Source organism: Sus scrofa, chromosome 17, assembly GCF_000003025.6.
Source record: "Sus scrofa isolate TJ Tabasco breed Duroc chromosome 17, Sscrofa11.1, whole genome shotgun sequence".
NCBI classification, from domain to species: domain Eukaryota; kingdom Metazoa; phylum Chordata; class Mammalia; order Artiodactyla; family Suidae; genus Sus; species Sus scrofa.
Genome location: NC_010459.5, coordinates 32,021,675 through 32,044,988, shown reverse-complemented (window position 1 = coordinate 32,044,988; position 23,314 = coordinate 32,021,675). Strand labels below are relative to the sequence as shown.

At 57.9% G+C, this 23,314-nt stretch overlaps 2 protein-coding genes across 3 annotated transcripts; both read right to left on the bottom strand.

Moving 5' to 3' along the window:
- On the bottom strand, window positions 593-4,806 carry GFRA4 (GDNF family receptor alpha 4). Its single transcript, XM_021077388.1, is given in 7 exon segments — window positions 593-796; window positions 964-1,004; window positions 1,007-1,051; window positions 1,788-1,922; window positions 2,017-2,126; window positions 2,255-2,600; window positions 4,554-4,806. Coding segments are annotated over 7 exon segments (804 nt in total). The 5' UTR covers window positions 4,600-4,806; the 3' UTR covers window positions 593-715.
- On the bottom strand, window positions 6,525-21,887 carry ADAM33 (ADAM metallopeptidase domain 33). Of its 2 annotated transcripts, XM_021077386.1 has the most exons (23): window positions 21,756-21,879; window positions 20,654-20,692; window positions 19,158-19,237; window positions 16,445-16,521; window positions 14,444-14,522; window positions 14,171-14,247; window positions 13,900-14,089; window positions 13,591-13,656; window positions 13,434-13,505; window positions 13,120-13,286; window positions 12,952-13,036; window positions 12,723-12,865; window positions 12,056-12,233; window positions 11,844-11,933; window positions 11,418-11,613; window positions 11,147-11,255; window positions 10,866-11,064; window positions 10,695-10,772; window positions 10,489-10,597; window positions 10,267-10,414; window positions 8,450-8,541; window positions 8,190-8,264; window positions 6,525-7,885 (listed from the first exon to the last, which is right to left on the bottom strand). In XM_021077386.1, the coding sequence occupies exons 1-22, from the start codon at window positions 21,853-21,855 to the stop codon at window positions 8,227-8,229; spliced, it is 2,412 nt and encodes an 803-aa protein (XP_020933045.1). In that variant the 5' UTR covers window positions 21,856-21,879; the 3' UTR covers window positions 6,525-7,885; window positions 8,190-8,226. The 2 variants fall into 2 exon arrangements, with proteins under 2 accessions (XP_020933045.1, XP_020933046.1); XM_021077387.1 differs by lacking the exon at window positions 20,654-20,692 and having other exon boundaries at window positions 21,756-21,887.

The following is a 23,314-nucleotide window of genomic DNA, read 5'->3' as shown; positions in this document are numbered from 1 at the left end:
AGATATCACATGACCACTCCCTAGCTGCAAGGAAGGCTGGGAAATGTAGTTTCTTTATTTGATTACTAGCTGGGAATGAAACAATAAACAAAAGCAACCAAAATTCCTGCTACTAGTTCAGCATCCACGGGTAAGATGGAGCCTAGAGAGGTTCTGAGGCTGAACAAGGTCACAAAGGCCAGCAGAGGAACACCCTATGGCTGATCCTGGTCTCTAAACTCCCAGGGCATAGATCACATGAAAGCAAGGGCAGTCTCAGTGCGTGTGGATTTATTCAGCTATGGATGCCAGTCTCAGTGCGAGGCTGAACCATGGGGAAGATGGCCATGTGACCAGTGCAACACAGGGGACAGGATTCTCACTCCAGGTGGTGCCCAACAAGCAGCATATCATGGAGAGGAAGCATTCTGCCCACATTAGTTATGGGGTGCAGGTGGCTATCAGGATGGGTGGGTGGTACCTAACCGGAGGATGCCATGAAAGGCTGGAGGAGTATTAGAGGGAGTTTAGCCTGCAAGTCTGTTCAGATGTACTCCTTACAGCATGATCTGCTTGGGAGGCTGATAAAATTGTCCAGACCTGTAAAGGGCAGTGGCGCAAGAGCACTGGGGCCAGCTTGGGAGGTAAGCTGGTCCCTTCCAGTGGGGCACCGATGAGGCCCAGTATCCCAGGCAGGGTGGGACAGTTGGCTGTCATCCAAGGTCTGCCGTCCCAGTTAGAGCAGGGGCTGAAGAGCCAGGACAGGGAGCATGGAGAGCAGGGAGCTCCCCTCCAGGAGCCGGTCTGCAGAGGACGCCTTGGCAGGTTGGAGCAGAGTGTAGGCTTGAGGCAGAAGCCTAGCTCTGCTCTCTGCTACCCCCACCATCCCAGGCCAATTATGCCTCCAACTAAGCCCAGCTGGCATGGAAGGGTGGGAGGAGGCAGTACAAAGGCTGCTGGCTCACCTTTCCTCTGTGCACCTACCTGCAGGAGGCTGTGCTCAGAGTCCTGGTGAGGGTCCAGGTGTCATGTAGGATTGGGGGCCAACCATCAAAGGCCTGAATGGCGCCATCTATGGAGGGAGGGGTGCAGGGTGGCCTTGGTTGAGAAACCCTAGCACCCTCAAGGACAAACTGAGACACTTGGCATCCTGTGTGGGTTCTCCCCAGCCAGGAATGAGATGATAGGATGGCTGCAAAAACTGGCTTTTGGGATGGAAGGTATTGGGCAAGGAATAACAAAATAAGGACAAGCTGTGTTAAGAGTGCCTTACAAACTGTAGTCTTCCATCCTCACAAGAGGGTAACCATTATCATCCCCATTTTACAGATGGTCACAAAAAGGTTTAGAGGAGTTAACTAACTGTCAGTAAGTGGCAGAGGCCAGCTTCAAACTCAGGTCCCTTAACTCCCTGACTGGTCAGACCCAGCTATTCAGACCCAAAAAAGCAAGATAATTAATAGGGGGAGTTGGCTGTGCCTTGGGGATGGAACAGCCTCAGAAGTGGAGGAACAGGAAATTTGCCTTGTTCTATTCCAGGTTCTTGGAAACTTGTTTTAACTGCCTCCACTTCCTGCCCCGGGGACACCAGCCTAGACAACCCTAGGATTCTACTTTGGTCTGTGACTTGGTCTCCCGATACTGAGTAGGGCACAGATTCTCCAAAGGGCAAGACGACAGCAGAGGGGGAAGTGGGCCTGAGTGGCTGCTGCATAGAGCCTCAGATTCCTCACCTCTAAAATGGGCTTCCCTGAAGCCAGGGAGGGGGACAGACTGGATTCCACCACCGCCCTGCCAGGGCCCCTCACCCAGGCAGCGGTTCCTAGTAAAAAGCCCCCGGAAGGCTTCGCACTCCTCACGCCGGTTTCCACTGGCTCCGCAGTCGCACCAAGGTGCCACACGCGCGCTCGCATTGTCCACGTAGTTGGGGGTGACGGCGGTGCCTGCGGGGATCCCAAAGGCAGGATAATCGGTCCACCCAGGCAGAGCCATCCCCAGGAAAGCCCCCGCCCCAGCAAAGATCCGGGCGGTGCATACCCACGAGGCCGGCATAGGCGCTCAGGCAGCTGGGGGCCTGGTGCCCCTGGCAGAGGTCCGAGGCGCTGGGGGCGGGCCCACAGGAGGCCTGGAAGGCCAAGAGGCGGGGCCTGCGGGGCGGGGAGGTCGGTGAGGGGGCGGGCGGCTCTATAGCCCCGCCCCCCAGCCTGGTGTGTTCCGCCCCCCGGCCCCGTGGGCTCCACCCCCTCCCTCTCCTCTACCTCCTCCCGCACCGCACCTGCAGACCCGGCTTCGCTCGCAGGCTTCTAGGGACGCGAGGCAGGAGGGCGGTGCCGCGCCAGGCCCCGAGAAGGCGCAGGAAGGCACGAAGGTCTGGCGCCGGCGCTCAGCGCACGCGGGGCCACCGCACGGGCAGAAGAGCAGCGCGTGAGTGAGCGGAGGTGGCCCGCGGGCGAAGAAGCGGCGCAGGGCACGGCGGCAGCGGGCGCGTGGGCAGCTCCCCGGCGAGGCGGGACCCAGGCACTGCGCCACATAGGCGGTGCGCAGCCGACGGCACCGCGTGTCCGCAGTGCACGCCTCAGCCGCGTCCACGCATCGGTTCCGTGCAGCAGAGCTCGGCGAGCCTGGTGGAGCGGCGGGCAGGCTGCAGTTGCTGGCGTGCCTTACACACATCCTTTACTACTGTCTCCCGCTCAGGCCCTCCGAAGGTTCGGGGTGCTCAAAACCCAGTGGGGGCAGTGTGAACTGAAGGCTTGAGCGGCTGCCACTGACCCGCCTTCCGTCGCGAGGATGGGCGGCGGCTGGATCTGAGGATTCCTGCAGCACGTCTGGGGTGGATGGGGCCCAGCGAGGCTGAGCCTGGCCTCCCCCAGAAGCTGAGGCCCGTCCTCCCCAGGCACCACTCCTCACCCATCCAAAAGGGGTCCATGACATTCCTCCCATTCTCCTGGGCCTCACCTGACACTGAAAACAGCAAGGCTTCTGAGGACCTGTCTAATGGAGACTTAGCAAAAATGGCGCCAAAGACAGTGGCCGCTCCTCTTCCTCTCTGACCTGCTGGAACACCTGCCTTTTCTTTCTTTCCCCTCCTCCCCCTGGGAGACATTTTGAGTGGCCTCTGGGTTTCTGGTTCTCCTTCCTTCTGGAATTTCTCTTGCGCCTCCTCCTGTCCCCTGCCTCGGCATCCTTTCCCTCCATTCTCTTCAGGTGCTCCCATCTCACCAGCCCAACCTCTGTTGCCCCATCTGGATGGATCCTGGCTCCTCCGGCCCCTCCGCTCTCCACCAGCCGGGTGAAAGAGGGATTCTCTGCAAGGGCTCTGGGCACTGGAGCTGTGTAAGCCTGGCTCCCCAGGTGTGGCTTCAAGAAAAGTCCCTGATGGCAGGCCACAGAGTCCTGTCTTTAGCCACAGGGCCCGAAGCTCCATGATAGGTGGCACTCTGCTGAGGGCAGAGAGTGTGCCTGGCACAGGCCAGTCACACACCAGGGGTTGGTTAGGCAGAGGGTGAGCTTTGTCCAAAAGTGCCATGGGCCACATCAGATCCAGCCAAGCCAGGATCTCTGGGGGGTTGGAACTTGGCAGCCGCTTCCTAGGACCTAGGTCACCAAAACCAAGCTACCCCTACCCCTTGCTCTCAACCTCCGGGAGCACCTTGCTCAGGTGAGAAGCAGTTTCCCAGCCTGGGTCAGCACCCGTGACACTGTGTGTGTATGGCGTGGGGGTGGGGGAGTGGTTCCTGGAGCAGGGCCCCTCTCTGGCACTGGCCACCTCTTTCAGGGCCCATGGAGGAAGGCAGAATGGACACTGAGGGCTTGGGATGGGTGTGTGAGGGGAGGGCACAGATCAGAGGAGGGAAGCCCTTCCTTTCTCCTCTCCTCCCATCCACTCACCTTCCCTCCGTTCCAGGATTCACAGAGCAGCGGGCAAACTTTCTCCCAGTCAAGCCCTCACATCCCCAGGCCTCAGCCACACACGACAGCACCTAGTCTCCTAAGGTCTTAGTCCCACTTCTGTTTTACACTGTTGCCTTCTACCAGGAGCACCCTTACCTCAATCTCCACCCCTCAAACAGCACATCTCAGCTCCAAGGTCTCCTCGGCCTTAAACCTCTGCCAGATTCCATTCTCCCAACCTCAGACCACCTGGTAAAGTGACTCCTCCCTCCGTGATCCCCCAGGCAGGGAAAGGGTTGTCCAAGCAGATGGAAAGCAGATGCATGACATGGAGACACTGAAGGTGCAGGGCAAGGAACCTCTGCAGCTGCGAGAGTGAAGGTGGAGGGCTGGGGCCGCGGAAAGGTAAGAGAGGCAGGAGAGCAGGCAGTAGGAAAAAGATTCCTGGGGCAGAGGTACCAGGGTGAGACTTGGGGGATGTGGCTCCATGGCGCCTAAAGGCTGGGGGTGGGATGCTGTGTGTACCCCCGCACCTCGAGCACTGGTGTCTCACCAGTGCCCCTTCCTGCATTTTGGCTTTTCCTGGAATCACCCTCCTGCCCTCCCACCTTGTCCTTAAGGGTAGAGGAGGCTCAAGGACAGAGAAGCCAAGTTTCAGAGGTCCAGGGGAGGCAGCCACTCACCCAGAAGCAGCAGCAGCAGCAGCGCAGGTGCCAAGCAGCTAGCCATGCTGGGCAGCAGAGGAGAGGCTGACCGGAGGCAGAGCCCCGGTCAAAAGGTGCCTCCTTCCCAGCTCCCCTGAGCCACAGTGAGGTGGAAACCCAGGTGTCTGCACTAATGTGCTCTTCTGTGGGAGGAGCTCTTGCATTAGGAATGACTCCCCGCCCCCACTGAGTCTGGGGCCTGAATGTACCTAGATGGACCCCACCCCCCCACACACACACACAGCAACACCCACATAACAACCCAAGAAGATCTTGTTTCTCCCATGCTAAGCTATTAACTATGAAGCAACACTGTTCTTTTCCTAAAAGATTCTTTCCTAAAAGTTCTATTTTAACTTTTTATTGGCTAATTTTAGACGTGCAAAAAAAGTTAGAATATTGTCAAAATGCTAGATTTTCTTTTTTCTTTTTTTTTTTTTTTTTGCGGCATATGGAGGTTCCCAGGCTAGGGGTTGAATCGGAGCTGTAGCTGCTGGCCTACACCACAGCCATGGAGGATCCTTAACCCACTGAGCAAGGCCGGGGATCAAACCTGCATCCTCATGGATACTAGTCAGATTCATTTCTGCTGAGCCACGATGGGAACTCCTAGCATTCTGTTTATAGCCTTCACCCAGTTTTCGCTAATGTCAGTGTTCTAGCTTACCAGGGTACAATTATCAAGCCTTGGAAATTAACATTGGTACAAGAAACTTAACTACAGGCCTTTTTTTTTCTCCCCTGCAGCTGCAGCATATGGACGTTCCCGGGCTAGGGGTCAAATCAGAGCTACAGCTGCCAGCCACAGCAACGCAGGATACAGGCTGCATCTGCAACCTACACCACAGCTGACCACAATGCCAGATCCTTAACCCACTGAGCAAGGCCAGGGATCAAACCTGCATCCACATGGATACTAGACAGGTTTTAACTTGCTGAACCACGGCAGAAACTCCCCAAACTATAGACCATTTTGAACTTTCCCAGTCTTTCCACTAATGTTCTTTTTCTGTTCCAAGATCCCATCCAGAATCCCACATTGCACTTAGTGGTGATGTCACTTTAGTTTCTTCCAAACTGTGGTCGTTCCTCAGCCTTTCCTTACAAACTGGGTGCTTTCCTGTGTGTTCCCGCCTGGCAGGTGTGTGCTCTTCTTGAGAAAACTGTAAGCAGTAAACGTCTTTCAATGGTATTAACCTCTCTATGTCATTGCTCTGTCCTCCCTATAAATCAGAACCCCACAGTGAACAGAGGAGGGGGCTTTAGCAAAGAGTCTCATTCAGCACCTTGAACTATAGACTGAGAGCAAGGTCTGAGCCTTGGAGCTGCTTCTCTGCTGCCAGTGGGTAATTGCAAAAATTCCCCAGTTCTTCAAGAGGTGGAGTTTATCTCCTAATCCATAGAACCTGGGCTGGCCCTGTGACTTGCTTGGGCCAAGGGAATGCTATGGAGGTTAAATGTGCCAATGATGGACGCTTCAGAAGCCTTCCACACACTCTCCTGCAGGACGAGGTGAATGGGGTACTTGCCTCAGAATCATAACTTCTGATTTTTCCTTTTGCTTCAGGCTTGGCATGGCTTGGCATGGTAACCGATCCTGTCTTTAGTTAGAATTTTGACATTTTGCTCATCACAGACTTTTGCATTAATTTTGATCTTTGAAAATATTACATTAAGGGAGTTCCCATCATGGCTCAGCACAAATGAATCTGACTAACATTCTTGAGGACGCAGGTTCGATCCCCAGCTTCACTCAGTGGATTAAGGATCCAGCATTGTGGTGAGCTGTGGTGTAGATAGTAGATGCGGCTCGGATCTGGCATTGCTGTGGCTGTGGCATAGGCTGGCAGCTACATCTCCAGTTTGACCCCTAGCCTGGGAACTTCCATATGCCACAGGTGTGGCCCTAAAAAAGACCAAAAAACTAAAAATAAATAAAAATTAAAATAGTACATTAAAATATTACTTGATTGCTTTTTTGTGCCCAAGGTAAGTGCCTCACGTGTCTCCCTCTAATCCTGGTCCTGCTCTCTTGCAACCCTCCCCAGCTGTTACGGGAACAGGGCAAGCCTACTGGAAAACTGGAGACACAGAGACCACGCATCTCCACCACCTTAGCCAACAGCCAGCCAACCCCAGAGCAGTGACCAGCAGTTGACTGCAGACATATAAGTGAGCTGAGCTGAAACCAATGGAACCACCAGCTGAGTTCAACCTAATTTGCCAATTCACAGAATTGGTTATTGGTTTAAGGTGGTTTTGTTATGTAGCAGCAGCCGGCTGATGTAGAAGGTCCCTCAGCAACTCTTGCATGAAGCAAAGGGAGAGAATAAATGGTTTCTGTGATTGTCCAAGGGAGGCAGGAGAGGTGGCGTAAAGGAATCATTCAAGCCAGGCAACAGCATCCTATGCCTGGGTACATCTGGGGCCTGGCTGTCACGTGAGGCCCCACCCTCCAGCCACCACCCTTTGTCACCCTCAGGGGTTGAATTTACAGACAGGAAAAAACAAAAACAAAAAAACACAGCGGTTCCAGGGCGATGTGTCTTTCTTCTGACTTCTACTTTGGTGTCCTTTCCGAAATGGCTTCCTTTGTCCCCACCCATGGAATGGAGGAGAGGCTGATTTATGTCCAAAGTGAAGGGACCACAGCTGGCCCCGTGCACCAATAAAACCTCGTCTGAGGACTAGGAGTGGGGTGGGGCTGAGGAAGCATCTGGGAAACAGGACAGGGCAGGAGGACGCAGGAGGAAAGTCCCCAGGATTTTGTTTGTTTGTATTGCAGGGGTGGCTCCAAGGAAGTGGACTCAGTCTGCCAAGGGCCCCTGGAGTCTCGGCTTCTGGCCCAGCAGTCACTCCCCTCCACAGAGCAGCTACCTCTAAATAAAGTGCCTATAGCAGAGCAGACTAGGCTGCCCGGACAGAGGCCTCTCTAGGTACCTGGCATGACCCAGCACCCCCTAGTGACCAGAGGTCAGGGACTCCATGACCTTTGCTCCTGGAACTCATGGATTCTTGCTTGCACTGGAGGGGGTACCCTAGCAGGATCCTGCAGCCCCAAAGAACGAGGACACCATTGAGCAAGTTCTGATGAGGCTCCAGGGTCCTGGAGTAGATGGTGTGGATGTAACTTCAGGGAAGAAATCTTAAAGCTGCGTGAAGGTGCAAGACATGGGTTGACTTGCTGGCTCTGCCCCGGGGATCCAAGTGCCTGGAGCCACTGTCAGTAGCCACCTGTCCTTAAGTCTTCTCATCTCAGGAGTCGCCTTTCACCAGCCAGAGACGGGATCTTGGCTTTTGGACTCTACTTGCTGAGAAGGAAGTGGGGGAGGGGTCATCCCCTGAGGGCTGGGACCCCAGGCTGCAAGTCATGTGGCAGGAACCCGCTATCCTCCCTCAGGGAAAACCGATGACCCAAGAAGAGCCACAGTATCTCCCTTCCCTGCCCCGGATGCCTCCAGCATCTGGCCTCCTGGCAACAGCTCTCCCCTCCCCCCACCCGTCTTATTTCCATAATAACAATAACCCAAGTCCAAAACCTCAGAGTCAGGGACTGTGAGATAAGGGGCTACAGAGGTGGGTGGAGGTGCAATGGTAGGGGGAGGCCCCACCTACCTTGGGGGTACAAGCAGGGCCACGGGGCTCAGGATTCTCAAGGTGGCTCTTGGGTCCCAGCCGAGTTCTCAAGGTCTGGGAGCAACAGGGCGGGAAGAGTGCTGTGAATGCAGGTGGCAGGAGTCCCTGGTGGGGGGTGGGGCCCAGGGGCTCAAGGTGGCTGGGTGCTAAATGGAGAGGAGGGGGCCCATCTGGAAGGAGGCAGAGAACAAGTGCCCGTCCCTCCTCTTTCCTCCCCATCTCCCCCATGCCTCACTCACCCAGGGGCCGGGGCTCTCCAGTGGTTGTCAGGCCCAGCTCCATGGGGTGAACACTGCCCAGAGGGCAGTCCCTGCATGAGCTATGTCTGGACCTAAGCAGTGGGTAAGAGGCCAGGAGATAGAGGCAGTGACCATTAGCAACCAGCAGCTGGCACACAGGTCACTCTCTCCAGCTCACTTCCTGCTCCCTCCTGACTAGAACATTGGGATCCAGGCTCCAGATGAGGCTCGTGTGTTCCCAGGTCCTCCAACACTTCCTCTCTCCAGCCCTGACATTTCACCCAAGCTCTGGCACCACCCCCGGCATCCTCCAGATGCTGGCGTCACTCAGGCCCCAAAGAGGGGGGTGGACTTTCTTCCCCAGTGGTACCTGTGTCTGTGCTCCTTGTACTGGGTGGCCCTGCTGCTCTTGATGACTCTAAGCTATGCTCGGCTGCTCATAACCCACCTCCCAGGACCTTGCTGCTTCCTTTGATATCTCTTTGAAAGTCCCCTCAGGAGTTCCCGTTGTGGCTCAGAGGAATAAGAACCCAACATAGTGTCTGCAAGGATGCAGGTTCAATCCCTGGCCTCGCTCAGTGGGTTAAGGATCCAGCATTGCCACAAGCTGCATTGTCAATCACAGACACGGCTCGGATCTGGTGTTGCTGTGGCTGTGGGGTAGGCCGACAGCGGCAACTCTCTTTCGACCCCTAGCCTGGGACCTTCCATATGCCATGTGGGTGACCACAAAACAAACAAATAAAAAAATCTGAAATTTAAAAAAAAAGGAGCTCCCGCCATGGTGCAGTGGAAATGAGTCTGACTAGGAATGATGAGGTTGCGGGTTTGATCCCTGGCCTCGCTTAGTGGGTTGAGGATCTGGTGTTGCCGTGAGCTGTGGTGTGGGTTGCAGATGCGGCTTGGATCTGGCATTGCTGTAGCTGTGGTGTAGGCCAGCAGCTATAGCTCCTATTCGACCCCTAGCCTGGGACCCTCCATATGCCGTGGGTGCAGCCTGAAAAAGACAAAAAAAAAGACCAAAAAAAAAAAAAAAAAAAAAGTCTCCTCAGGACTCTCCCTGGGAGGTGACATGCAGTCACTGTCCCCCTGCAGGCCCCACATGATCACACTCCAAGCTCTGACTACCTTTGATCCTCTGCTCACAGACCCACAAGCAACACGCTGGATGTCGAGGCCCTGTCAGCCAGTGCCCTGTTCCTGTCTGGGATGGCCTCTGCCCCTATCTACAGCCCAAACCGTGCCATCTCCCTCAGCTTGCCCAGTAGGCTCCCAAGGTCAGGCTGTGTCAGGTGTGGTTACAGGGGGGCTGCCTTGTCCAGCACCCAGTGAAGGAGCAGCCCTAGTCTGACCGTGCTTGGTATCACCCGACCCTGACCCCAGATCCTGGAGAACTTGGCACGGGGGCAGCCAGCACCATAGCTGCCCAGCAGTAGGGAACACAAAAGGGTCCTGGGCCCAGCATTTGGGAACTTGAAGGGGGTAACAGCAGAGATGTAGGCAGAGGAAGGGCTGAAAGCTCACAAGAGAGAAGCTGGAGAGGCCTTGAAGGGCACAGTGGAGCAGGAACTGCGTTACAAGCTGGTGAAAAAACAGAGCAAAGTCAAGGGTGAGGCGGCCTCTCAGTGGGAGAAACAGGAGACAAGAAAAAGAGGTGCTGAAGCACAGCACTGGGGGCCTTCGGCTGCCTCTCTGCACCTGAGGGCAAGGCCAGAGGACTTCACCCACCCCAGCCGCCCCAGGCCCGGCAGAGCTCTGAGGAGCACGAACCCCAGAAGTGGGCTCAGGGAGCAGGGACCTTAGTCCTCAGGGCCCACCTACTGCTCATGGGGTCCCTCCTTGAGCCCCAGAGGCACTGTTGGAGATGGAGTCCTGGGTGCTGGAAGCAGCACCAAGCCAGGCCGGCCCCAGGGAGCAGAGGCAACAGAAAGCTAAGGATCACTGCCAGCGTGAAAGTGTCCTGGCCTGCGGAGGACAGGGCATGGCTGAGTCCTGAGGCGCACCACACAGCCCCTGCCCACTTGTCTCCCGTGGCGCACTTTCAGGCTGCACAGGACCACTGTCCACACTACCACCGAACCCTGGCTTGTCACAGGAAGGCGGAGCCCAGCCTGGAGAACAGTGGCAATTACGGTTACTATTGCAGACCTGCAGAGGAAGAGAGAAGGAGGGTCCCATGAGATCAGGGACCCCAGGGTCACTTGATCCCCCCTACATGCACCCTGCCACCTTTCGGGCCACTTACTCCATGGCCATGGCAGGCAGCCAGGCAGAGCTCCAGCTCTTGGAAGGTAGTGTTCTGGCAGCGTCTTTCCTGGCACACCTAGGGCCAGTGTGTGCACTGGGCAGTGAGGGGGGTGATGCTTTGGACTTAGGGACTCTAGTGGCAGGGAAGGGTTAGGTGGGCAGGGCTCACCATTCTAGGTCCACACTGGGTGCCTGACTCTACCAGGCCCAAGTCAGGCAGGTCCAGCTGGGCACCCGGCAGCACGAAGGCTCCTCTGCAGGTCAACTCGCGGCTACCTAGGTGTACGGTGGAGTCCACCGGCGCCGTGTGTGGCACCAGCGCGCTCTGCTCCCCGCCCTGGCATTGCAGTTTCCCACACTGCGCATCCCTGGGAACGAAGTGGAGGCTAGTCAAATAGCGTGGAGTTTCTCCCTACCCTCTTCCCCAGCTTCGCTCGCTCCGCTCCCCACCTCTGTGCACAGGGCACGAAGCTGCCGTCTCCACGCTGCCCGCAGTTCCCGTGGGCGTCTCCCGCGGAGTTCACGACCTGGAAACAGGCCTCCGGGGCTGGGCGGGAGCCTGAGGAAGCATGGGCGGGGCTGGGGGGTAGCCCAGACTCGAGCACGCTACTTCTGCCTCAGTACCCGCCTCCCCGCCCCCGCCCTGCCGCGCCCACCTTCCCTAGAGCAGAAAGCTGCATACACCCGAGGATGCCGCAGAGCGCGCGCGTGGCGGTCTCACCAGGCCCCCAGAGTTGCCGGCACTGCTGCTCAAGCGTGGGACATGCTCCATCCCGGCAGTAGCCGCGGCCACTGGCACAAGGAGAACCGTCCAGTAGGTAAATGTCCGGGGGACAATAGGGAGAGGTGCCCGTGCAGAATTCAGGGAGATCACAGTCGCCCACAGCCCGGCGGCACAGCGCGCCCGCCGGCTTCAGCTACGCAGGTGACCCGATGGAGGGAGGGCAGCGAGGCATAGGGAGACAGTGGACAGTTAGAGATACACGCCGAGAGAGCCATCCGACAGGGGAGAACCCGGTTGGGAGGTCCAGGCGAACCCAAGCACAAATCAGAGCCAGCGCCCGCAGGGGGACCGGAGGGCGTCAATTAGCCTAAGCCAACACCCAAGCTCCCCCAACCCTCACCCCCGAGCCAACCATGCCCTCACCAGGCAGTATGCGCAGCAGTCCCCGTGGGTGCACTGGGCCCCCGCACGTAGCGAACAGTTGTGGGCCAGGCAGCAGGAGTCCAGGCACTCCTGGAGCCGGAAAGGCGAGGAGGAATCAGGTGAGCGTGCAGCGCGCAGACTTCAGGGGAGGGGACGAGCGGGAGCAGGAGGGCGCCCGCTTGGTCCCCCGGGGCCGGGCGTGCGAACCTGACCTGGCCAGTGCCGCAGTCGCACTCCTCGCCCTCTTCCACAAAGCCGTTCCCGCAGCGCGCCCGCGGCACCAGGAGGCCGGAATCCGGCGCGTTGGAGAGGCACGCGCCGCCCCCCTTTCGGAAATAGGCGCGCAGTTGGCGGCGGCTGCAGGCGCTGAACACTCTCGGAAATGGTTGCCTAGGAGCCGGGGAGGGCGTCGGGCGGGCGGGGACCACCCCAGCCAACCCCCGCTCGACTCCGACCCCCCTCCCCCCCAACACACACATGGGTGCTTGGCCACACAGCCGCCAGGTGTGCCTCAGCGATCCTAAAGGCAGAACCCAGAGAGGGTAAGTAACTCGCGCAAAGTCACACAGCGAGCGAGAGGTAGGAGGGTGTGATGCCGAGAGTGGGCAGCCTAGGCCCCAAGGTTGCTCCACCCAGGGATGGAATCACCTCGAAAGATCGTTCTGAAAATAACTTAGGGATTCATGAGAATCTACTGTGCCTGCGTTCCCTCCACTTATGTCTCATAAACAACCCTCGGGGGGGCACTATTATCATCAGCCCTATTTCAGAGAAGAAGAAACTGAGGTATAATTATTTCGCCCCAAGAAATGCAGCTGAGGAAGGCCGGGGTCCCGCGGAGCCTCCCGCAACCCCGCAGCCCCACCCCCTCGTGGGTACCCGGTAGCCGCTGCCATGACGCAGCCGCCCTGTTCCGCCGTGGCCTCCACGCAGCAGCCGTTGCGGTCGTGGCTGAGGCCAAGGCTGTGACCTATCTCGTGGGCCATGGTGGCTGCAGCGCCAATGGGGAGCTCCGAGTGGTCCTGGAGGGCGTGGGGATGGTCACGGAGGGCTGCGGGGACCGCCCTCCAGCCCTTCTCCTCCCCTTCCCATCCCAGGCAGCGCTCACGGTGCTCACGCCTCCAGAGCTCTCGGCGTGGCACATGCCCTCGACGGGTGCCAGACCCACGGTGGCGCCCTGGAAGGCGCGGCCCCTGAGGGCGAAGTGCGGCGTGATCGGGCGGGCCAGGAGTCCGGACCACCCAGTTGGGACCGCGTGAGGGTCGGAGGCACCCACGTGAGCAGCTGTGCCGAGTCGTGGGGCCGCCGTGCCCACAGTTCCCGGCGCCACTGCAGGAAGGCCCAGAGCGTGGCGTTGGCATCTGACGTGACCCGGCTCCGGTCTTGCTCAGTCCACACTTCCAGGCCGGTCAGCGCCACCTGAATGTCTAGAGTCCTGAGAATCTGCAGGCGCACGGGGCAGGGCTGAGGCTGATCCTGTGCTCCTGCATGGGAGTGCCCTTCTTTTCTCCCCTCCATTCACTCTCCACATCTCCAAGCCTGCCCCTGTCCCCATCACCCCCATAAGGGCCCTCTCCCCATGGACCCAACCTGATCCACGTAGTTGGCAACCTCCAGAAGACGCTGTTTGGTGTGGTTCAAGTTCCGGTGCTGGGTCAAGAACTAGAAAGGCAGCAATATGGTAGTGTCACCACTGGGCTGAGCTGGCCCCATCCAAGCCAGCCAACCCACTTGGGGCTCCTCTCACCAGGGTGTGGTCAGCCACTAGGTACAGCTCCAGGTACCTGGGGCTCCAGGGGGACTCTCGCCTCTCCTGGGGAGTGGCAAATGACGACCCTGAGTGGCAGGCTGCTGGCCTTGAGCCCTGACCACCAACCCCAAATCCCAGAAAACACAAAGTTAACTTTCAAATCTTGCCCGAACCTGTTTCTTCCAAATAAAACTATCAGGACAGGAGGCTCTGAACGGGGGCTGAATGTTCCTGTCTCTTCTGATTTCAGAGGGCTCTGGATACTGCATTCCCACTCCCACCCCTGCCCATGCCCGTGCCCCTAACCCTGATCCGGGTAGCTTGAGAAAGGCTGGGCATGTCCCTTTTGTCCCCTGGGTCCCTGTGGCCACAGGCCCCTTTCCAGCTGAGCAGCCGCTCCATCCAGAAGATCTTGTGGGTCCAGAAGTCCTTGGAGTCCTCAGCTGACCAGGGATGCATATAATAGCTGGCATTGTTGCTGAGAACGATCAGACCCCTAGGGTGCAAAGGAGGCAGAGGCGGGCATAAGGGAACCCTTTCCTTAGCCCCAGGCCCAGCCCCCTCCCCCAGAACTCACCTCATCCCAGAGCAGGTGCTGAGGACTACCCAGGAGTCTGGGAAGCCCCTCACACGCCCATGGTAGTGGCAATGATCCTAGAGAGCAAGAGACCCAGCCCCAAGCCTCAGCCAGGGCTGCAGTGGGAGGGGCAAGGGAGAGCATGGGGGCGTGGGGTGGCTCCAACTTCTCCTGGGGAACAGGAGGAGAATGGGGGAAATGGTGGAGAGGCCCTCAGGGGTGCATCCCCCAGCACCCTTGACCCTGTCCTCGAAGCCCATGGAAGTATCTCACCGTGTGGTTGGGGACCAGCACCACTGGCTGCCGATCTGGGCCGTAGTGGGTTTCCGTGTACCCTGGGGCCAGCAGCCTGCTGGAAGGGGGTGTTGCAGAAATTACCGAAGCCAGCCCTGCCTCCTCCAGGATGCCCTCCAGTCTTCCCCCCTGAATGCTGAGTAGCCCTCTGAGTGAGGCACGGGGTTGGCACTTAAGAAGAGCCCAAAGAGTGTCTTAGGGAAGGAACAGGAGCGATGGTGCCTTGCTCAACCCAGAAAAATCTTGAGCTAGAGGGAGAAAGGTGAAGGGCAGGAAGGAGCCTTGATGGCTTAGACATAGAAGTGGGAGTGTGGGAAGCACCGGGGAGGAGCAGGAACAGGAGAGAGTGTGTGGCTCCTGGGGGACCTGTGGCAGGCAGCTGGGTCCACAGGTCCAGGGCATTAGAGAGACTGGGCACAAGAAGAGGAGCCACGAGACACTGCCAAGGAAGTGTGGTGAACTCCCTTGGTGGCCCTGGCTGCTGCCTACCCTTGCTAAGCGTCTGGACAACCCTCTAGCCTACCTCCCTGCACCCCAAGATCCTTCCAATCTTCTCCTCAGACCCCCAGACCCCACATATCTCCCCACCTATCCTTCAGGAATGCTCACTCCCTCTTCCAGCAAAAACAATCCATGTCTGCTTCTGCTCTGCCTGTCTGAGCAGGGATTCTTTGCCCCTCTTTCTCCAGACCCCACTCAAGCAGGGATTCCATCTTCCTGCCAAGATGGCTCAAACATCAATTTCTCTTCTTTAAAGAAAATCCTGGAGTTCTCATCATGGCTCAGCAGAAATGAATCCAACTAGGAACGATGAGGTTGTGGGTTCAATCCCTGGCCTCGCTCAGTGGGCTAAGGATCTGGCATTGCCGTGAGCTGTGGTGTAGGTCACAGATGCAGCTCGGATCTGTCGTTGCTGTGGCTGTGGCATAGGCCGACAGCTGTAGCTCCGATTGGACCCCTAGCCTGGGAACCTCCATATGCCGCGGGTGTGGCCCTAAAAATAAAAAAAAATAATAAAAAAAATAAAGAAAAAAGAAAATCCTTAGCCCCACCTCACCTTGACCACTTTACCCCCAAACTGCACTACAGACTCGTGATGTCTGTTTCTCCACCTTCCTTCTTGCTTCCTCCTCCTGCGTTTGCTCCCCCACTCCACACACTCACCCCTAGGAGGGAGGTGATGTGGCTGCCGTATTTAACGCATGGGGACATCAAACCCCAGAGGAACTATGGTTAGGCGTAGTGGAACCGAGTTTGCTCCCAGTGCATGGGGGAGAATAAAACATGGGTAGTAGGTTTAGAACAGTGCCTGCGATGAAACAAGCCCTCTATCAATGACAGCTACACAATCTAGATGGCCCCACACCATCTTAGACACTCACCTCACCCAGCCCAGCTCTGCCTGCTCGTTCGCCTGCCCAAAGTCTTTGGCCGTGCGCCATCCTGGGCACTCAGCAGCGAAATGGCCTTCTGTGATCTGACCCTACTAGGACCCCCATATTCATTTCCCCTTGCCCCCTTCTCTATAGATGGAGACTCTCCAGGCAAGCCAGACAAAGAGCCACCCCCTGAATGTGCATTGTAGCCACTGTATCTTTGTCCCTGGCATTCCCTCAGCCTGGAGCACCTGCCTATCTTTGGAATGCATCTTGGATTCTCTCTCGACTCAGCATCCTGAGAGCACTCACCAGGTGATGCTCACTCATTCCTGGCAGGAAGCTGACAAAATGCTCCTGGGACCGAGATGAGAACTGTGCCCCACAGCAGAGCTGGCCCAGCCTCCAGAGTCCACTTCAGTCTCAAGGGAGCGAGTCATGGGCAAGCATGGCTCCACCTGTCACCTGCGCCTCCTCCTCTGGGGCCCTCACCCCCTCCAGCCTCCCCCCGGGGTTCCTGCAGGTCCCTGCCCCCAGCATGGATCCCTCCCCAGAGAGAGGGGATGTTCTTAGCTCTCAGGCCGGCCCCTGGCCTGGTACTCACTGGTTCTTCTCCAGCTCGAGGAGCAGCCCCTGGCCTTCAGCCTTCAAGGCCACAAGCCCCACTTCTAGCTTCGAGACCTGGGCAAAAAGGAGTGCAGGGCTGAGAGGACAGGCATCCAGATCTCCTGCCTGCCAGGGAGCAGGAGGGAGGTGGAGCTGGCTGGCAAGGGAGGTCATGGGGAGAGACACAGGGGCACAGGGCAGCAGGCCCCCACTGGCCATGGTGGGTGTGGACGGGTATTGGGTGAGGACATGCAAAGATGTGCCCAAACTCAGGATGGTCTTTGTTCTGAGAGCAGCCATTTGACAGAGCCTGCCAGGTGCAAAGCACACCCTCCCTGGAGAGACGAGGGGTCTCAGAAAGATGCCACGCTTTGCCCAAGGTTACTGGGCCCTCCCTCCAGCCCTCCCTCCTCTTTCATTCCCAGAAGGCTTCCTTTAAGTGAGGAGGGCAGTGGGGTCCTGTGGACATTGATGAGAGAGACTGGGGTAGCCGTGGCTCCCCACAAGCTCTCCTTTCTGTATCTTGCTGCTCTCTACTCCCAGGAGAATTTAGTCTTAGTCCCTCCACCTCCAATTTTTTTTTTTTTTTTTTCTTTTTAGGGCCACACCCACGGTATATGGAGGTTCCCAGGCTAGGGGTCGAATCGGAGCTGCAGCTGCCGGCTTACACCACAGCCACAGCAGAATCCAAGCTGCATCTGTGACCTACTCTGCAGCTCATGGCAATGCCGGATCCTTAACCCACTGAGCAAGGCCAGGGACTGAACCTGAAACCTCATGGACACTATGTTGTGTTCTTAACTTGCTGAGCCACAACGGGAACTCCTTTTATTCTTTTTTCTTCTTTTTTTTGGAAACCTCCAATTCTGACAAAGTGCTCTTCCTGCAAATCTCCCTACGCTTCTGGCAGGCTGGCCCCACACCTGCTTCACTGAATCCATGAAGTCAACACTGACCCACACTCCAAGCCAAGAGAAAAACACTGGCTTTCTCAGCTTGATGTCAGGAGGCTGGACCCGAGCCAGCCCGCCCACCTCTCCTTCCCGCTACCCTCTTTACCTCTTTCACCATGCAGGATGACCCCAGCTGCCCCCTTGGTCCGCCTCAGCCTGGCTGGGGGCCCAGAGTTGGCAAATGGGCCAGGAGCCTCCTGGAGAGCTGCTGTGTCTGTGGAACGCTGGCCCTTCCCTTTTATCCCACAATCCACTGGGCTGGGCCCCAGGCCAAGGGGCTGAGAGTCGTGGTGGGGGAGGGGGGGGCCCTTCCTCTGCAGGTGGGGAGCAGATAGTCCCCTCCCCCAGCTGAAAGCCCACCAAGGCTCCAAGCATGAGCTCATGTGGCCGGAATGCCACTTGTTTTACTGGAGAAAGATTTGCGCTAAGGAAAGGCAGCCCAGATGGAAGGCTTCCTCCTGCCCAACCCACAGCCCTCTCCCTGTCCCTCTGGAGCCCCTGCAGTCCTCACTCCCTGCCCTCCTGGTGACTCTGTCCCTCACCTTGCAACCTGAAATGTGGATGTGTTTCCTGCCTCTGGGACAGGACCCCCTGCCATTCTAACTGCTGTGCTCATCATGGCAGACTTCCTGGGGACAGGGGCCAGTGAGGGGGGAAAGCAAAGCCCCTCTGGCATCCCCCTGCCGTTTGGTGGGAACCCAGGCCAGGCCCAGAGGAAGCCCACAGTCAGGGGGTCCTCAGCTTGTGGTGGCCCTCTTCTCTGCTCATGATATCCAGGAGAACAGTCTCAAGGCTCAGGCCAGCCCCATGTTGAATGGGGGGCCTTGAGGGTCTGGGGGGCCCAGCGAGAGCCCTAGGTTGAGATTCGCTGGGCCTGTGGGGGCCCCTAGTTTTCATGGTAGTGCTCTCCTGCCTTCCTCCTTGCAGGCCCTGGGCTGTGGTTTGTCCTCCTCTTTCCTGAAAGTTCAGGATGCAGAGGGCTCTCTAGGCTCAGGGGACACTAGCCAATGGTTTGAAGTCTCTCGGACCTTAGGGGGTCTCAGGCCTCTGGGTTAAAGGGCTGCGTGACCTTGGGTAATTTCTCCAACCTCTCTGGGCTTCAGTTTACCCCTCTGTGAAATGGGCATACAAAGGCCGCTGGCCTCCTGGTTTGCAGCCCAGCTGTGCGGCTCATACAGCTGGGGGCGAGGTTATTCCAGATGTGCGTGATGAGTGGGTGTTGGGAGGAGGCTGGGGCAGTGTGTCCAGGGGAAGCACAGCGAGGTGGGCTTGCATCTGGGGGCACCAGGAGAGTGACTACTGGGCAGAAGTGGATCCTGTATGAATCAGTCAGCTGAAGTTTCGGGCCCCTCCATGGCAGGGTCCTGAAGGGGACAGCAAAGCATCCATGGGGCCCCATGTTCTGGTGAACTTGGCAAAAGGAAGATTTTGGTGTTTTCTTAAAGAGTCCCTGAGAAGCGTCAGGCCCTACAAACTCTGGTGCCACCTCTGCCTGCTGGGATGGGGATGGCCTGAAAAGTACTGGGAAGGGAGGCTCAGGGAGGAAGTGGGCAAGAGGAAGCCGGAAAATGACTTCCATGTGTGCAGGCGCTCTCCATCCAGATGTCTCCCACTCCCACCTGCAAACCTTCAAGGTGGGGCCTCAAGGACTTGGGGGAACTAGGGACCCCAGCGCAACTGCACGCTGAAATCTGGGGAGGGGCAAAGAGGCTGAGAGACACTGGGCCTCTGCAGAGGGAGGGATGATCTGGCACTGACCTGCTCCTCCAGGGTGACCATGTGCCGGGGTCGTCCATCCAGGACCCAGTGCGGGATGACTGGCTCTCCAGCGGTGTTCCCTGGGGTGAGACAGAGCACAGGGGGAGAGACAACAGAGGGATAGAAGGGAGGAGCCAGAGACTCTATCTTCAATACCCGATGATTTAGCCTGGGGAAGGGTGGCCACACATGGGGCATCCTTGGAACTGAGGAGCCACCAAGGAGGTGGCAGGAGAGAGACAAAAGAACCTGAGAAGAACAGCTCAGCTGGGGACTTGGAGCCCACTGGTTTTTTTTTGGTTTTTTTGTTTTGTTTTCGTCTTTTTGCCATTTCTAGGGCCACTTCTGCAGCATATGGTGGTTCCCAGCTAGGGGTCTAATCAGAGCTGTAGCCGCCAGCTTATGCCAGAGCCACAGCAATGCGGGATCCGAACCGTGTCTGCGACCCACACCACAGCTCACAGCAACACCAGATCCTTAACCCACTGAGCAAGGCCAGGGATTGAACCTGCAACCTCACGGTTCCTAGTTGGATTCGTTAACCACTGAGCCATGATGGGAACTCCAGGAGCCCACTGGTCTTGAGGGGAGTGGTGGGAATGGGGATCAGAGACCACCAGGAAAAGATCAAGGCCCATAATGCGAAGGGAAGGGAAATGGGAGGCAGCTCCAGGTATTTTTAGATGGGGCAGCAGATGCCTTTAGGGTGAGAGATCTGTGGAGAGAGGAGGCCTGTGTCTCTCTCCCCCATCATCTGAGAAAAACAACAGCCAGATGTCTTGGGAGGCCTACCTTGCCCAGAGCGCCCACTAGGGGCTTCATACTGGAGGTAGGGCTTCCAAGGACACTGGCCCAGAAGCCCCCTCCTCATGTCTTCACAGTGAGGGGTTGTTTAGGGGATGGAGCCCCAGGGCTCCCAGGCCGGGAATGCTTAAGGGGGCTCCAGGAGGAAAAGCAGAGCCAAGCATTACTCACAAGGCGCCTGGAATGCTTCCTGGAATGCTCCCAGCATCCCCACCCCCGTGGGCCCCTGCAGCTCTCACCACACCCACCCTGCAGGAATCAGACCTCAGGCTACCCAGAGCCTGCAGGCAGCCCTCCCATCCCCCTGGCACTCAGTCCTTTGGGAAGCGCAGCTCCCAGAACTGACAGCTCCCCAACCCCCACCCAGCCCTGGCCCCAGTCCTGCCCAGGCTGAGACAGCTGCTCCTGGATGTGACTCAGCTCTTACCAGACCAGCCCAACCCCTTTCTCCATCTCCATCTCCTCCTCCAGACCCCAACAACAAAGACCTGGACTAGCAGCAGCTCCAGGAAGTCCCCTTCTCCCAAGAAGCCCTTCCTGATTGGATCAGTGAGTTGGCATCAGGTAGATGGGGGTGGGGGTGAGGAGGGGCAGGGCCTTGGAATGGAGGCTGAAGGGCCAGAGTAGGGATGAGTCTGAGTGCACGTGGCTGGGGGGTGGGGTAGGAGGGTCTCAGCCCAGAGAGGACTCACCTGGGTGTAGAAAACCAGGTCCAGCTGGCCCTAGGCTTCCTGGAGAGGGGAGGGGAGGGGGTGCCTGTGTGCATGTGTGGGTGTGGCTTGGGGGTTCTCCTGGCTCTGCTCATATGCTGGCTATTGGCACCTTGACAAGGGACAGGGTGGCAGAAATGGAGCTGTGGTGACTAGGTGGGTGGGAGTGGAAACTGGGGAAGCCAGGGTGGTATGGGGGAGCCCCTCTCCACTCCTCCAGGGGTCCCGTCATCCTCCCCTGACCCCAGCCTGAAGAGGAGGGAGCCGTGGAATGCCTGGGGGCCATCCCCCAAAGGCATGAGGACTGTCATCCCTCCCCCTCGGAGCCCCAGAACAGAGAAAGACACTATCCCTGTTGGGCCCTCCCAACCCTTCGCCCTGCAGTGTTCTCAAACCCACTGCTCCCAGCCCTCCCTGCCCCCCCTCACCAGGCACTTGATGTACAGGATTCCCAATCCTCCCACCCATCAGGGGAGGTTTTCAGCAGCCCCACCTCACAGAGGGATGGAGAGGTCATGCTGGGGAGACAGAGCTGCTGTCTCCTCCCAGGGGGCCGAAACAGGCACAGTTTCTATCTAACCAAACAAGGCAACAATATAAACAGTATACACATGGCCCGAGGCCCTGGGATGAGGGGGGAGCACGGGGTGGTGCATGATGGTGGAGACCACAGCTAGTCCCTTAGTGTAAAGACGCAGCAGGGACTCAAGGGCACCTGTCGTCTGGGGCTTTTCAGGGGCACAGAGACCCCCTGAACCCTGAGGGATGGAGGTGCCTGAACCTTCACACAGGCAGGTGGGCCAGAGCTGAGAACCCAGAGGGATTATGAGGGGCTGAGCAGCTGCTCAGAGGAGAAGGGGCCTTGTCACTTGGCTTGGCCACCTGCCCGCGGCAGCAGCGCAGTGTGCAAGTCTGGGCCGGGGGCCAGCCCAACTTCAGTTGAGAGTCCCTGGGCAGTTCCCACGGAGACCCTCCCAAGCCCTTCCCTTGCCCTGTCCTTTTGGCCGCGAATTCCCAGGGAAATTCAGACCCTCCATCCCTGACAGTGACCTCGCTTGACCCTCGGATTTGCACTCCCACTCACCTCGAAACGCCTCAGCCCCCCACACCTGCCACGGTAGTCGCAGTAGCAGCAGCAGCCCCAGTGCTGGCGACCCACTAGTTCTCCGATACCCCCGGCCCATGGCTGCGAGCGCCGAGCGTCTGGTCTGCGGCTCCCGGCTCCCGGCTCCACCCCTGGATCGCCGCCGACCCACGCACAGCGCAGCCGGCCCGCCCCCTCCCGACCCTCCCGCGCCCCACTCCCCACCCGCACCTCCTCCCCGCGCTACCCCGCACCGAGCCCCGCCTGCCCGCGCCACCACCGTAGCTGATCTGTCCCGCCTCGGACGGGGGGACCCGACCTCGTGTGCCCTAGGGAAGCGGGGCCCACCCTCCCGCCGGAGCAGCCGTCTAGGGGCCAGAGCTGGGGGGAGAGGCGGGTGGGAATCTGTGCGGCCCCCTCGGGAGACCCTCCTGCGCTAAACTGCCCGATAGGTCTCAGAGGCCCCCTACTCGTGGGGGTGGAAGGTGGAGATGGGGCGGGGACCCTGGAGAAGAGCTTTTGAGGACCCCCTGCGCGGAGGCAGAGACAGTGGCCAGGGCTAGGAGGCCACCTGTTGCTGCTCGGGTCTACCCAGGAAGCGCCCCTCTGTGGTCTCTTGGGGCGGACCTTTGTCCTCGCCTGGCCACCAGTCCTGCCCAGAGTCTCCCTGGTGAGAGACTGGCGGCCGCTAGGAGAAGGGAGGCCCCAGAGACAGTGCCAGGCAGGTGCAACCGCGGCCCCAAGCTAGTCTCTGTGCCGCAGTGGCCGCCAGCCCCTGTCCCTGAGGCTCGCAGGTCACCCGGGAGGGCGAGTGGAGGCTGAAGTCCGGCGGGCTCCCTGCGGAGTAAAGCACAGGGGCGCGGGCAGAGAGGGGAGCATCCCGTTGTCACCGGTGGTGGCCACGGGGGGAAGAATAGCACGAAGCCACAGACTCACACATGGGGGTCCTTTTGACCTCAGTAACGTTTCTTGTTTTAAAAGGTTTGTGTACTGAGTAGTAAAATTCGGATACAGAATAGCAAGTATTTGGATAGCAAGGGACGTTAACACTTAAGCAAATATATTTGCTTTTGAAAATTCAAAATGCAGCAACTCTTATGGTAGGGAGGGGAACCTATGTTGGCCTGATTCAAACATCGAAAAGTATGATGAGGCACATAGAAAACATCCTTCTGCTTCTCATCCATCCTCTCAGACCATACACCCCCAACAGGAAGCTGTTATTAGCTTCTTATTCAGGCTTTTAGATTATTTTATGCATGTCCAAGACAATACAGATACATTTATTCTCTTTTTAACATTTTTCTGCACTTTAATTTTTTTGGGGGGTGCTGCACCTGCAGCATATGGAAGTTTCCAGGCTAGGGGTTGAATCAGAGCTGCAGCTGCTGGCCTATGCGACAGCCATAGCAACGTGGGACCCGAGCCTCGTGTGCAAACTTTGTCACAGCTCACGGCCTTGCCAGATCCTTAACTCACTGAGCAAGGCCAGGGATCAAACTCCAATCCTCATGGATACTAGTCAGGTTCATTACCACTGAGCCACAACAGGAACCTCC

Excerpts from the sequence above, each read along its gene's own strand:
- ADAM33 (XM_021077386.1), bottom strand. The coding sequence starts at position 21,855 with ATGGGCCGGGGGTATCGGAGAACTAGTGGGTCGCCAGCACTGGGGCTG. Across the intron at positions 12,234-12,722 it reads GTCATGGCAGCGGCTACCGG|GCAACCATTTCCGAGAGTGT; the intron begins GTACCCACGAGG and ends CCCGGCTCCTAG. Across the intron at positions 11,256-11,417 it reads CCGGCAACTCTGGGGGCCTG|GCTCCCGCCCAGCCCCGGAG; the intron begins GTGAGACCGCCA and ends ATGCTTCCTCAG.